The sequence below is a fragment of the Bos javanicus genome, chromosome 15 (genome assembly GCF_032452875.1).
Source record: "Bos javanicus breed banteng chromosome 15, ARS-OSU_banteng_1.0, whole genome shotgun sequence".
In the NCBI taxonomy this organism is placed as follows: domain Eukaryota; kingdom Metazoa; phylum Chordata; class Mammalia; order Artiodactyla; family Bovidae; genus Bos; species Bos javanicus.
In genome coordinates this window covers 49,925,679-49,941,023 of record NC_083882.1, presented here as the reverse complement: position 1 = coordinate 49,941,023, position 15,345 = coordinate 49,925,679, and the positions used below count along the sequence as shown (strand labels likewise).

General features: G+C 38.1%; 1 protein-coding gene and 2 pseudogenes across 1 annotated transcript; 2 read left to right on the top strand and 1 right to left on the bottom strand.

Moving 5' to 3' along the window:
• The window catches only part of LOC133226761 (olfactory receptor 51L1-like), a 90,175-nt pseudogene that overhangs the window by 41,157 nt on the left and 33,673 nt on the right, over positions 1-15,345 (top strand).
• On the top strand, positions 3,487-5,088 carry LOC133261338 (olfactory receptor 51L1-like). The gene has a single exon (XM_061439832.1). It carries the CDS (start codon positions 3,762-3,764, stop codon positions 4,719-4,721), a length of 960 nt encoding a protein of 319 aa, XP_061295816.1. The 5' UTR covers positions 3,487-3,761; the 3' UTR covers positions 4,722-5,088.
• LOC133261024 (olfactory receptor 52Z1P-like) lies at positions 12,711-14,262 on the bottom strand (annotated as a pseudogene).

The window sequence follows — 15,345 nt, the reverse complement described above, 5'->3', positions numbered from 1 at the left end:
CCCAGCAACAAACCTACATTTCCTGTGCCTCCTGCATTAGCAGGCAGATTCCTTATCCCTGAGCCACTTGGGAAGCCCAGCATCTTTATTACCTTGCCATATTCTGGATGCAAGATAGTATTTCATTACATGTCACACTACCACATTTGTTCCAGACATTGAGGTGATAAATATTTGGAACTTTCTATAACCTCCTGCCTTTGCATTCCCAAACTGCATTATAGGAAATGGAAAACAGAGAATTTGTGGAAGGGCCCTGAAGTAAAATAGTGGTGCAGACAGGGTTACAGGCATGGTCCTGCATTTCTCATGGGGACTCACATCTCTAAGGACTGGAGGAACACTTATTAACTCATCCTTCTTTCCTTGAGAATTAGAGCAGTCACTCATGACAAGAGCAACTATTCTATCATTAGGTGAGGATTGGGAGAAGTAAAACTTGGAGGTAATAGGAAAATACAGAGGGGGCTTGAGAGATCAAAGAGAGCAGGGCAGACACCCAAAGTGTGAGAAGAAGGACCAGGGGAATGGTTTGAGAAGGAAGAGGTTCTCAGGTGATTAGAGTGCATACTTTCTCCAAATCTTTATTGTCCATACCCATAGACAGAGGATTCAAGCCAGACATAGGTTTTTCAGATAGAACTTGCCTAATATACCCTAGACTTTCATGGCAAGTAGTCCCCTGTCTGTCAGTGCACATGACTGTTTACACAGCGTAAAGGAATATTACCAGACATAACAGAAGAGGAATCCAGAATATAAGAGTGGGATTACAGCAGATAAGATTTCAGGTCCCTTCTAATCCCATGTATCAGTGATTTTTAACATGATATTAATTATTAATTATGTTCTAAACCTTAAGACCTTCATATTGTTGAATTTATTAACTAATTCCAGACTCTACTGTCCTACTCTGGGGATGTAGAAGGTATCAAAAGGCAATGTGAAAGAATTTGAAACTAGAGCATCAGGACCAGTGGATATTGGATTGTCTAATCAAACAGGTACTGCAACATGGGGGCTGTGAAAAAAATAGATGGACCAGATACTAGTGAATATGGAGAATAATGAATACATATGTTGCAGTAACATCAGAATACTAATGTGATTGCTCAGATTCCTATTTCACTGAAATCCCAAAGATCTAATTTTAACTCTTGGCGAGATTTCTCATTCTATTTTGGACATTTTTATCCCCCAAAATTGGTGCTGAATAAAATGGAAAGTGTATATGTAGTGTCATCATATTGATCAGAGGAATTTCTGGGTAGAAAAATATTAAGGAGCAATTCATATCTCTGGCTATACTAAATATTTAGTTGATAAAAAGGAAATGAAACTGATATAGTTCACTTTCTACTTCTCAGACCATCTAGGTCACTTTTAACATAGCCATTCATGGTGTTTCCTCTAGAGGAGGATACTCCATAGTCTCCCCTTGTCTTCCTCCTCTCATTATACATCAGTCATTGGTGTTAATGTTATTGTTGTCATCATCATTGTTCTCATTTTCATCACTATCATCATAAAAAAGGCTCTATGCCAACAAGTTTACACACATTATCTCCTTCACCTTAGCACATCCCATCAAATTATTATTATCTTCAGTTTATAGTGGAGACAACTCCTCTACAGAAGAGAGAGAGAAAAAGAAGTCATTTGGTCTAAATTAAAGTGAGTAAGCTATGAAACCAGAATATAACAAGTTAATGTGATTGCAGAGCCAGAGAAATAGATTCTACATAAGAGAGATGTTAGATATAAGTCTCCTTTCAACTTCAGAAGAAGGTCAGTGATATGATGAAAAATGACCTTTAGTTCACGTATCTTCCAGTTTTCAATGAAACTTCATGTTTACTTCTTCTTGGCCATGGGAGAGAACATTTATAAAATTGGAAAAATGGTTTGAATTGACTAAGCAGTAAGATAAAAAGAACCAGATTTTAAAATTTTGATTATAGAATAGAAATTAGAAAAGAATCATCAAAAAGAAATAATAATATTGGGCACTCTGAGCATTGAAAGTAATAATCAGTGAAATTTTGGACAGAAAGGTGAGGAGATAGACAGGAATTTGAGAAGTTAAATAGCAGGGCCATAAGAAGTATCAGTTCATATAGTATGTCAATAGAACTAAGTGTAATATTAACAGTCAGGAAGACTGAATTTGTTTCTGGAATTTACTTATTTGATGTCTTGATTATGGATCTTGTGTTTTTTTAAAAAAATTATTAAACAATTGGGGGAAATATCTTCTGTAATCAAGGATATTACATGGAACTAGAGGAGACTTAGGGGATTTCATGTCACAGAACGTCAAAGAAGACTTTCCAAGACAGAAGATACTGATTTATTAGTTTACAGTGGAAGGTAATTTGTCCCATAGAGTTTAAATTCCTAAACCGATATTTTGGTGAGCATGGAGGCTGGGCAGTTGATGAGCAAGTGGAGTTTAAGAAATGGCTCACCTTTCTTAATAATGTCTTTCTTGACCACAGAAGAAATCCTGGAATCTAGAGGGGGAAGATATATTTTCTCATTTGAGCAGAAGAGCTTTAGTGTGGAGGTCAGATGCCAGTAGACATTTTTTGTGCATTTTACTTTTTTTTGTTGTTGTTTTCTCTCTTGTTTTTGCTTTGAAGGATAAATTTCTACTCTCTCAAAAACCCCTATATCTTTTGTTTTGTAGTTTTGGTAGAATGAATCAGTCTCTAAATGATTAATTAGTTCTGAAACATAACAGGAAGAATGTTCTGAATCTTTTAAATCAGATTCAAAATCAATTATAGTTTGCTTAACATCACATATAAAATTATTTATTTTATAATTATAAATTTTAAATTCTACACATTCTACTAAATCATCTTAAGCTATATTTGTCTCAAGGAGATGCTAATCCAGGAACATATTGATATCAGAGTTGATTCTATGTGGCTACCATTCCCTTGTTATCCATCACCTAGATGGCACTAGTGTTACAGAACCTGCCTGCCAAATTAGGAGACCTAAGAGTTGTGGGTTCGATCTCTGGGTCAAGAAGATCTTCTGGAGGAGGATATGACAACCCACTCCAGTATTCTTGCTTGGGAAATCACCTGGACAGATGACACTGGCAGGTCCCAGTCCATAGGGTCACAAAAAGTAGGACATGCCTGAAACAACTTAGCATGCATATGTGAATGCCATCACTGTGGTATTAGTTATATAATCTGAGATAAGTTTAGTAAGAATAAAAAACATCCTGACCAAATCTTGCCTGAATACTGTAGAGATGCCTTGCATGATACTCTAGTATTGCTGAAAAAGCTATCAAGCTCAGACAAAGACATTCATATAAGTCATTGCAGGAGTCTTTTTTCTTTTTTTCAAAGCAGACTAATATAAGACCAGTAACTCTGGTCAAGATTGTTCTAAAGAAAAATATTAATTAATAATGTAATCTACAGTGGGTTTGTGTGTGCTGCTCTGGGGGATAGTGTTTTTAGAAGGAGTTTGTGCATGCTCAAACAGCATGTTAATAGTTCTGCATCTGAGGAGAAGGGAAAGTTGTTATGGTTATTAAAGTGGATGTTTTTCTTAACTGATGACATTGAGCAATGAAATGAAGAAAAACAAAGCAAAACTGTGAGGGTAAATCTAGGAGTGATTATAGGACAGACTGAAGTTTTGTTTTGTTTTTGTGACACAGGTGCTGATCTTCTCATTTGTTCCCCCTCTGGAGTGTGATTGTGAATATACATTGTGGTTTAACAGTAAGCCCTATGGAAACTGCAAATTCTAGCAACATCCTGTCCTCCACCTTCTATCTCACAGGTATCCCTGGATATGAGCAATTTCACCACTGGATTTCCATCCCATTCTGTCTCCTCTACCTTCTTGGAATCGTGGGCAACTCCACTATCCTACATATTGTCTGGACAGACCCCAGGCTCCATGAGCCCATGTACTACTTCTTGGCCATGCTTTCTCTCACTGACATGGGCATGTCCTTGCCCACAATGATATCGCTCTTCAGGGTGCTGTGGTCCATATCCAGGGAGATCCAGTTCAACACTTGTGTAGTCCAAATGTTTTTCATTCACACTTTCTCCTTCACTGAATCATCTGTGCTCTTGGCCATGGCCCTTGACCGATATGTGGCCATCTGCCACCCACTGCAATATGCTACCATTCTCACTCCTACACTTATCACTAAAATTGGAATTGCAGCCCTGCTTAGAAGTGCCCTTCCTGTGATTCCACTTCTCGCCCGGCTGGCCTTCTTTCCCTTCTGCCATTCTCACACACTTTCTCATTCTTACTGTCTGCACCAGGACGTGATCCGCCTTGCTTGTGCTGACACTAAGTTTAATGTTATTTATGGGTTAGTTCTGATCACTTTGCTGTGGGGAATGGACTCTCTGGGTATTTTTGTGTCTTATGTTTTCATCCTTCACTCAGTATTAAAAATTTCATCTCAGGAGGGGAGGTTTAAGGCCCTCAACACATGTGCATCCCACATCTGTGCTGTACTTATTCTTTATGTGCCTATGATTGGGCTCTCTATTGTCCATCGTTTTGCCAAACACTCATCCCCCCTCATCCACATCTTCATGGCTCATATCTACCTGCTAGTTCCACCTGTGCTCAACCCAGTCATCTATAGTGTGAGGACAAAGCAGATCCGCCAAGGAGTTCTGTGCCTTCTTTTCCCCCTAAAAATCAGTTCTTCTGTGATGTAGGTTTGTCCTCAAGACAATGATGGCATAAATATTAAGTTTGTAAATACATAGCGATTTTTCTACATGCTATGTTGGCACCAGAATTTCCAATAAAATATTACTGAAAATGACACAAATAAAATTGACATTACATCCTGCAGATGTCCTAAATTAGAGAGTTGGTGTCCACTGGGATTATACAGACTGACTTAACACATGTTTCCTAAATCTCCTCTAGGCATGAATATGTTGGAATGCAATGTGTTAGATACCATTTAAATCTATTGTCTCTCATTTCTAATCCTAACCCTGATTCATGGTTTCCTGTCCATAAAATTTTCCTTGATCATTCTAAACCCATATTTCTGTGCTTTTTGACATACTGCATTTGTCTGGGAATCTTACATTATCTTTCTTGTTATAAGTGTGTTTGTAAGTCTGCTGAAGTTACCTTTATTAAAGATGGTAATGATCATATCTTGATATAAAAGTATATTAGAGCTCAAAGCATTTTATCTATCTTCATGGTGCATCAGAAGCATCTTTTAAAATTTTATACACATGCTCTGTATTTTCTCAGGAAGTTGAATTTCTCGAGGTATAGAAATGGGCAACCTTCATTTTTTACTTAATTTTCTGAAATAATTTTAATCTTATAGAAAGCTGAAGTTCAGTAGTTTTTGAAATCCCTGAGATGTCTTATGAAGCCAGTAATTATAATCCACTGGATTAAGTGTATCTAACAATAATTTAGGATATAGTATTCAAACATAAAACATCTAACTGACTGAAGTGTAGCTACTTATGTTTATGACAGTAAGAGTCATAAAATATAAATCTTTTTCTACAATTTTTTGGCATATAAACTGTCTTTTCATATTATTCAAATGATCTAGTGCATGGCTATGCATAGAGTTGTATAAGAAACTTGCAATTCTAGTTGAAATTTCTTAATTCACATGTCTACACTTGTTCAAAGACAAATAAGTGAAAAAGAAAAAAGCCTTTAAGGATGCTTTATAACTTTATGTATACTGATCTTAATAATACATAATAAATTTTCACAAATCTTATTCTATCTACACTAGGAACTGTGTCTCATGCAGCTTGCTACCTGTGAGAACCAACACTATCTTTATTTAAATTATGCACTTAATAATTATTGAGTGCATAAGTGAAAAGGAATGAATCAATCACTGGATAAAGAACGACTAGTTTTATTTGATTTAAAAAAAAAATCTTGGAGAAAGAGATTTCACCTGTCATAAGCCCACATTTCACATGACAAAAAAGGTATTATTAACTTGAGATTACCATTTCAAATGTCAAACCTGTGAAGGACATCTAAGACTTCCCATGACTTATTTCTGTTCCCTAGTTTTAATTCAGTTATATCTGTTCCCATCCCTCTTATCCTATTTCTTGACTCTACTTCTAAATACTCTTCTCCTTCAGCACTTTCAGATATCAAGTAAAAATAAAGCAAGATATATGAACATCAAATTTAGATAATATTTCCTACAGTAAATAAATAAGATAAAATTAATAGAAATAAATATTGGAAGACAATGTGAACATTATCATTTGCTGTATACCATATAAGTATATCAGGCTTCCCTGGTGGCTCAGACGGTAAAGCGTCTGTCTGCAATGCGGAAGACCAGGGTTCGATCCCTGGGTCAGGAAGATCCCTGGAGAAGGAAATGGCAACCCACTCCAGTATCCTTGCCTGGAGAATCCCATGGATAGGGGAGCTGGATAGGCTACAGTCTACAGGGTCGCAAAGAGTTGGACACAACTGAGCGACTTCACTTAACTATAGCCATTCTATAAAATCTTCAAATTCAAAATATATTTTTAGTGTCTTCTTGCTGAATACATCTATCATAATGCTTCTGCTCTGAAAAATGAAAAGTTTTATCATTTTTTTAGCTAACAAATATATTTAAACCATTGAATCTTAGATTTTGCATTGCATGTAAATACAAAAATATACAAATGAGTATGTAAATATACAGGCCAATTTTTGAGTTTACAAATTGCTATCTTCTATATATTTCTTAAGATATATTATTAGAGGTACTTTATATTCATAAATGGGGCTTCCCTTGTAGCTCAGATGGTAAAGAATCTGCCTTCAATGCAGGAGATCCAGGTTTGATCCCTGGGTTGGGAAGATCCCCTAGAAAAGGGAATGGCAACCCACTCCAGTATTCTTGCCAGCAAAATCCCATGGACAGAGGATCCTGGCAGGCTATAGTCCATGGGGTTGCAAAGAGTCAGAAATGACTGAGCAGTCGACACACATATTCATAAAGTATACTTTACTAAACACACTAAAAAAAAACACATTATCAAAATTAAGATAACTCTCCCTATAAAATATAGTCATTGAAGACATGAGTGATTGAATATACAAATGAATGGATATCAAGTTTGTATTATGAACTGAGAACAGAAGCACTATCTTGTTTTCAAAAATTTAACAAAAGCTAGAGTCCCAGCAAGTAGATAAGTGTTATTGAAAGAGGAAGGCCTCTTGTCCTTCCCCAAATTCACAATAATATGATTTAAGTGTCTATCTCATTTGTACTTGGACTTATAAGTTAAGAGACACTCTTACTCATATTGTAAAATATAGTAATGTTCAGTCACTAAGTCTTGTCTGACTTTTTGTGACCCCATGGACTGCAGCACACCAGGCCTCCCTATGCCTCACCATCTCCCAGGGTTGATCTAAGTTCATGTCCATTGAATGGGTGATGCTATCCAACCATCACATCTCATGAACCTTTATCAGCAAAGTGATGGCTTTGCTTTTTATGTTGTTTGATGAAGTCATAATTATTTATTTGCCTTCTAAAAGCCTTGTCTGCCTACCTGAAAAATGTGTATATATCCAGAAGGCCAAATAATAATTTATCTTTGTGTTCCAATCCCCTATTATTAAGCAAAAATGCAATGCAATTATTTTCATTATATCAAACATTAACCTTTGTGCTATGCATTGGTCATCTTTATGCTGAGTAATCACACCATCATGGTTATCTGGGTCATTAAGATCTTTTTTGTATAGTCCTTCTGTGTATTCTTGCCATAAAGAAGGCTGAGTACTAAAGAATTGATGCTTTCAAACTGTGGTGTTGGGAAGACTCTTGAGAGGCCCTTGGACTGCAAGGAGATCCAACCAGTCCATCCTAAAGGAAATCATCACTGAATATTCATTGGAAGGACTGATGCTGAAGCTGAAGCTCCGATACTTTGGCCACCTGATGCAAAGAGCTGACTCATTGGAAAAGACCCTGATGCTGGGAAAGATTGAAGTCAGGAGAAGGGGACAACAGAAGGTGAGATGGTTGGGTGGCATCAGTGATTCAATGGACATGAGATTGAGCAAACTCAGAAGGTGGTGAAGGACAGGGAAGGAAGGACAGGACAGGACAGGAAGCCTGGCATACTGCAGTCCATGGAGTTGCAAAGAGTCAGACACGACTGAGTGACTGAACAACAACGTGCTGCAGAAAACACTTTGTGGCAAAACATGATAGCAAGCAAAAAGTCAGAGCAGAGGAGATCAGCACCAATTTCACCATCTAAGTGTTTAGCATTTTCCTCTATATAAAATATTGCTGCAAAATATTTCATTAGCACACTTAGTCATTTAATATTTCCATTGAATAACTATTAAAACAATTTTAAAAAACCTACAGTATGGATAATTACATGATTATATAGATAATTTATAAAAAGCTTATATAAACAGCTTTTTATATAAATATTTATATTTATATAAATATTTATATTTATATAAATATAAACAATATAAATATTTTCAAGGCAGTCAAATTACTTCAACCACTTGACCATGTATATGTTTCTATTATGTTCATGATGCACGTCTTTACTATTTGATGCCAGAGAAGTATTTTATCTCCTTTGTAAATCAAGAGGTGAATATTTCTTAGGGAAGATAAGGAATTACATTGCAATAATTATGGTATGAGAGTTCATAGATGATAAAGTTTGTCCCAGTACTATGGAATACAATAGAATGTTTAGTGTAGGAAGAGCTAAACTAGGACGATTGCATGTGCTAATATAAACATGCCAAATGAATCCAGTGAACAGAATTCAGACCACTTATACTTCCCTTTTTTTCAGAATTACCCTGACACAATTTCACCCCCATTAAATCAGAATAAGAAATACAACAGTTTGATCCAAGTTTAGCAATTGATCCTATATACAGAAATCATATGTTTTGTCCCACAGTCATTGTAACTAAGACCAGGTATGTGTGCTTAGTTGCTCAGTCATGTCCGACTCCTTGCGGCCCCATGGACTGTAGGCCTCTTTGCTCCTCTGTCCATGGGGATTGTCCAGGCAAGAATACTGGAGTGGGTTTCCATGTCCCCCTTCAGGGAACCTTCCCAACCCAGGAATCAAACGGGTTCTCCTGTATTGCAGGAGGATTATTTACCAGCTAAGGTACCAGGGAAGCCCAAATTCAATTAAGAAGCTATCCATTCCTGCTGGTGAGGTCTAATTGCAGCCTGACTTTAGTCCTACCTGAGAAATAGAAATTCAATTATCCTTGGCTGTCATAATATCCCACAGAATGTTACCATGACATATCCTGCTTTTTGATTCCTTTAACTAACAAAAGGTAATTTCTATTGTTTGTCACCAAAAGAATCTTTAATACACCAAGGTCCTGAAGAGATAAGAAAGTCATACTTGTGGACGCTAAAGGAAATTTTTTTGAGAGGAAAGGAAATGAATGTTTTAATTGTATGTCATACATAATACATAAAGATATATCGGGGGTTGTTACATAAAATCACTAGAATTTATTTTTAATTAATTGAGATATGTATCCATTCAACAAATATTTATCAATTATTTGTATATTTTGGGGTCTTCCCTTGTGGCTCAGCTGATAAAGAATCTGCCTGCAATGCGGGAGACCCGGGTTCAATCCCTAGGTAGGAAAGATACCCTGGAGAAGAGAAAGGCTACCCATTCAAGTATTCTGGCCTGGAGAATTCCATAGACTGTATAGTCCACGGGGTCGCAAAGAGTCCGACACGACTGAGCCACTTTCACTTTCTTTCTTTCGTATTTTGGGCCCTACAGATGTTATGGTAAGAGTGGAATCAGAACTAGTTTCTGAGTACAAACAGTTTATATGTTGTCCTGCATATAGCAAATTGAAGTAGAAGAGACATGGTTTATTACCAAAAGGATATTTAAATGCCATATGCAAATACAGTGGCACATTACCTTAGTTCATTCAGTTCAGTTCAGTCGCTCAGTCATGTCCAACTCTTCACGACTCCATGAATCGCAGCACGCCAGGCCTCCCTGTCCATCACCAACTCCCGGAGTTCACTCAGACTCACGTCCATCGAGTCAGTGATGCCATCCAGCCATCTCATCCTCTGTCGTCCCTTCCTCCTTCTGCCCCCAATCCCTTCCAGCATCAGAGTCTTTTCCAATGAATCAACTCTTCAAATGAGGTGGCCCAAGTACTGGAGTTTCAGCTTCAGCATCATTCCCTCCAAAGAAATCCCAGGGTTGATCTCCTTCAGAATGGACTGGTTGGATCTCCTTGAAGTCCAAAGGACTCTCAAGAGTCTTCTCCAACACCACAGTTCAAAAGTATCCATTCTTCGGTGCTCAGCCTTCTTCACAGTCCAACTCTCACATCCATACATGACCGCAGGAAAAACCATAGCCTTGACTAGACGGGCCTTTGTTGGCAAAGTAATGTCTCTGCTTTTGAATATGCTATCTAGGTTGGTCATAACTTTTCTTCCAAGGAGTAAGAGTCTTTTAATTTCATGGCTGCAGTCACCATCTGCAGTGATTTTGGAGCCCAGAAAAATAAAGTCTGACACTGTTTCCACTGTTTCCCCATCTATTTCCCATGAAGTGATGGGACCAGATGCCATGATCTTTGTTTTCTGAATGTTGAGCTTTAAGCCAACTTTTTCACTCTCCTCTTTTACTTTCATCAAGAGGCTTTGTAGTTCCTCTTCACTTTCTGCCATAAGGGTGGTGTCATCTGCATATCCAAGCTTATTGATATTTCTCCCGGCAATCTTGATTCCAGCTTTTGTTTCTTCCAGTCCAGTGTTTCTCATGATGTACTCTGCATATAAGTTAAATAAGCAGGGTGATAATATACAGCCTTAACACACTCTTTTCCTATTTGGAACCAGTCTGTTCCATGTCCAGTTCTAACTGTTACTTCCTGACCTGCATACAGATTTCTCAAGATGCAGGTCAGGTGGTCTGGTATTCCCATCTCTTTCAGAATTTTCCACAGTTTCTTGTGATCCACACAGTCAAAGGCTTTGGCATAGCCAATAAAGCAGAAATAGAGACTTTTCTGGAACTCTCTTGCTTTTTCCATGATCCAGCGGATGTTGGCAATTTGATCTCTGGTTCCTCTGCCTTTTCTAAAACCAGCTTGAACATCAGGAAGTTCACATTCACATATTGCTGAAGCCTGGCTTGGAGAATTTTGAGTATTACTTTACTAGCATGTGAGATGAGTGCAATTGTGCGGTAGCTTGAGCATTCTTTGGCATTGCCTTTCTTTGGGATTGGAATGAAAACTGACCTTTTCCAGTCCTGTGGCCACTGCTGAGTTTTCCAAATTTGCTGACATATTGAGTGCAGCACTTTCATAGCATCATCTTTCAGGATTTGGAATAGCTCCACTGGAATTCCATCACTTCCACTAGCTTTGTTTGTAGTGATGCTTTCTAAGGCCGACTTGACTTCACATTCCAGGATGTCTGGCTCTAGGTCAGTGATCACACCATTGTGATTATCCGGGTCATGAAGATCTTTTTTGTACAGTTCTTCTGGGTATTCTTGCCACCTCTTCTTAATATCTTCTACTTCTGTTAGGTCCATACCATTTCTGTCCTTTATAGAGCCCATCTTTGCATGAAATATCCCCTTGGTACCTCTAATTTTCTTGAAGAGATCTCTAGTCTTTCCCATTCTGTTGTTTTCCTCTATTCCTTTGCATTGATCAATGAGGAAAGCTTTCTTATCTCTTTTTGCTATTCTTTGGAATTCTGCATTCAGATCCTTATATCTTTCCTTTTCTCCTTTGCTTTTCACTTGTCTTCTTTTCACAGCTATTTGTTAAGGCCTCCCCAGACAGTCATTTTGGTTTTTTGCATTTCTTTTCCATGGGGATGGTCTTGATCCCTGTCTCCTGTACAATGTCATGAACCTCATTCCATAGTTCATCAGGCACTCTGTCAGATCTAGGTGCTTAAATCTATTTCTCACTTCTACAGTATAATCATAAGGGATTTGATTTAGGTCATACCTGAATGGTCTAGTCGTTTTCCCTACTTTTTTCAATTTAAGTCTGAATTTGGTAATAAGGAGTTCATGATCTGAGCCACAGTCAGCTCCTGGTCTTGTTTTTGCTAACTGTATAGACCTTCTCCATCTTTGGCTGCAAAGAATATAATCAATCTGATTTCAGTGTTGACCATCTGGTGATGTCCATGTGTAGAGTCTTCTCTTGTGTTGTTGGAAGAGGGTGTTTGCTATGACCAGTGCATTTTCTTGGTGAGACTCTTATTAGTCTTTGCCCTGCTTCATTCCATATTCCAAGGCCAAATTTGCCTGTTACTCCAGGTGATTCTTGATTTCCTACTTTTGCATTCCAGTCCCCTATAATGAAAAGGACATTATTTTTGGGTGTTAGTTCTAAAAGGTCTTGTAGGTCTTCATAGAACCGTTCAACTTCAGCTTCTTCAGCATTAGTGGTTGGGGCATAGACTTGGATTACTGTGATATTGAATGGTTTGCCTTGTATGTTGAAATAATTCTCAGTGGTACTTGAGCAGTTCCTTGTTAGCTTCCTCTTTACCCAATATCAGGAAGATGACATTTAGAAATACAAATTTTTAAAGCTTTATTCATTGTGTAGGTGTTGCAGGAATAAATCTGTCCAAATTGATTTATACTTGACATTTAAACCTGTATCTCAATCCTTGACTCCCCTGTTCCTTGTTGCTTTATTACGCTTGGATGATTTAGGTTGGGCACAGAGTCATAGCACTCACAACCTTTTGTCTTTACCCCATAAACAATGGGGTTCATGGTAGGCGGCACCAGTAAATACAGATTTGCCAGGAGGATAAGGACATGCTTGGGTACATGGTGTCCAAAGCGATGAGTAAAGAAGGAAAAGAAGGCCAGAGTGTAGAATATCAGGATGACACATGTATGGGCTCCACAAGTTCCAAAGGCATTTGTCCGGGCTTCCCTAGAAGGCAGTCGCAAGACTGTTCTCAAGATTAACCAGTAGGACAGGAAGATAAGGACAAAGTCCAGTCCTGTGGTGAGGAGAGCAGCAGTGAGCCCATAAATGCTATTAGGGACAATGCTATTGCAAGCCAATTTGGCAATGCCCATGTTCTCACAGTAAGTATGGTGAATGATGTTGCTCTGGCAGAAGTCCAGGCGGAGAATAAGTAGGACGCCAGGGCTGACCACAGCCAGACCACTTCAAGCCACCAGAGCCAGGACCATTTTGCTAATGAGAGAGCCTGTAAGTAGGGTGGTATAATGGAGTGGTGCACAGATAGCCACATAGCAGTCAAAAGCCATGGCCAGTAGGACAGCAGATTCAGAGAGAAACAGAACATGAACATAAAACATCTGCGTGAGACAGGCAGAGAATGTTGATATGGAAGGGCCCTGCCAAAAGATAAGAAGCATTTTGGGCACTGTGACGGTACAAAGTAGAACATGATTGAGAGCTAGTATGGCCAGGAAGAGATACATGGGTTCATGGAGGCTTCTGTCCCAGATCACCATCACCATAACCAGGCCATTGCCTGTCACAGCCAAATGGTACATGAAGCTGAAAGGGATGGAAATCCAAATTTGGAAGTCTTCTAATCCTGGGACGCCAGTCAGCAAGAAGGCAGTGAGGGGAGGGGATGTATAGTTTGATGTTGTTGTAGAGAAGTGGCCTAAGTCTTTTATGTGAAAAATAGAAGGAAAAGAGCCAGAGTAAATAACTGCAAAAAAGAGCATTTATTCCTTCAGCTTAGTCAAATCTGAACCATTAATTTTGGCATGATAATGGACGAAAGCAAAGTAATGAAAAAAAAAAAAAGAATGATCATGGGCAAACCAGTTCCTTTTTATGGAACATTTTTATCTGTGAAAATAATTTGTGAATCAAAAAAGAGTTGAGTTGAATTTTTGTAATGCCAGTTGTTATAACTATACAATTTATGCATGTCTTTTGAACCTTTAACAGTTCTGTGTATATAGTGTTTCCCTCTAATTTGGTAATAAATTCTTAAATACTGAAAAGGTAATTTTTCTCTCTCCTTTGTCTTGGTGACACTGAATAGAAGATTGGAGAGAATTAATATTCTATTCTTCAGTGGACAAATTTAATGGGAGGAGATGGGTTGGATGGTAGACTGATAAAGAAAGAATTGAAGGCAGCATGAAAGGTTGAATTCTTGTTTTCCATCCTGTGGGTATGAGATATTTCCCTTGGTTTAAGTTTTCCCACAATAAAAAAAAAAAAAAAGATTTACTCATGTGTCCTTCATCTTAACTCTTGATGATAATGTTCATATTAACATGCCATTTAAACTGCTGTGCAAAAGTTGTAGTGTTATCTATACCATCATAACACTAGCTCTCAAGATAAAAGAAATGGTTCAGAGAACACAAACAAAACTCAGAGTACTGAATGATCTTACTAGAGCAAGTAGATCACTGAAAAAAGTCAAAGCACACTGTTATTCAGTACCTAGAAGGCAGTGGCAACCCACTGCAGTAGTCTTGCCTGGAAAATCCCATGGATGGAGGAGCCTGGTGGGCTGCAGTCCATGGGATTGCGAAGAGTTGGACACGACTGAACGACTTCACTTTCACTTTTCCCTTTCATGCATTGGAGAAGGAAATGGCAACCCACTCCAGTGTTTTTGCCTGGAGAATCCCAAGGACGGGCGAGCCTGGTGGACTGCCGTCTATGGAGTCACACAGAGTCAGACACGACTGAAGTGACTTAGCAGCAGTAGTAGCATTATTGAAAGAAATTTCCAAACAGTAGAGTGACTGCAATCTTTTATTCACAAATAAAAGATTAAGACATAATTTCAGCTACTTTTCTTTAGTAGTAGCAGTTCTTGCTCTTAATATATCAAAAATTATAAAGTAGATTTTCAAAAATCCCTCATTTGAAATTATCCATTATTCAGATCCATAGAACATAAATTCAGTTGGTCATGTTTGTAGCCCAAAGCGGTACATTTGGTAAAAGCATCATATACATAAATCAACACTTTCTGACTGCAACTCTTAGCATGTTTAAAGTGATGGATAATAAACAATATTGCATCTAAAAAGAAGAAGAAGAACAACAAAAATTTGGGATCTGCCCACGCTTCACTCTCATGTGAGGCTGTCACACCATTTAGCAGATGGAAAACTACCCTGCATTTCAAGATACCTGACAATCCTCTCTTGAGTTAACTGAAATCCTTTTCACATTACCTGAATCCTTATGAAGGACGTAGGGCACATTACCAAATTATCAACATAAATTTACCCTCCTCTCTCTCTCTCTCCCTCCTTT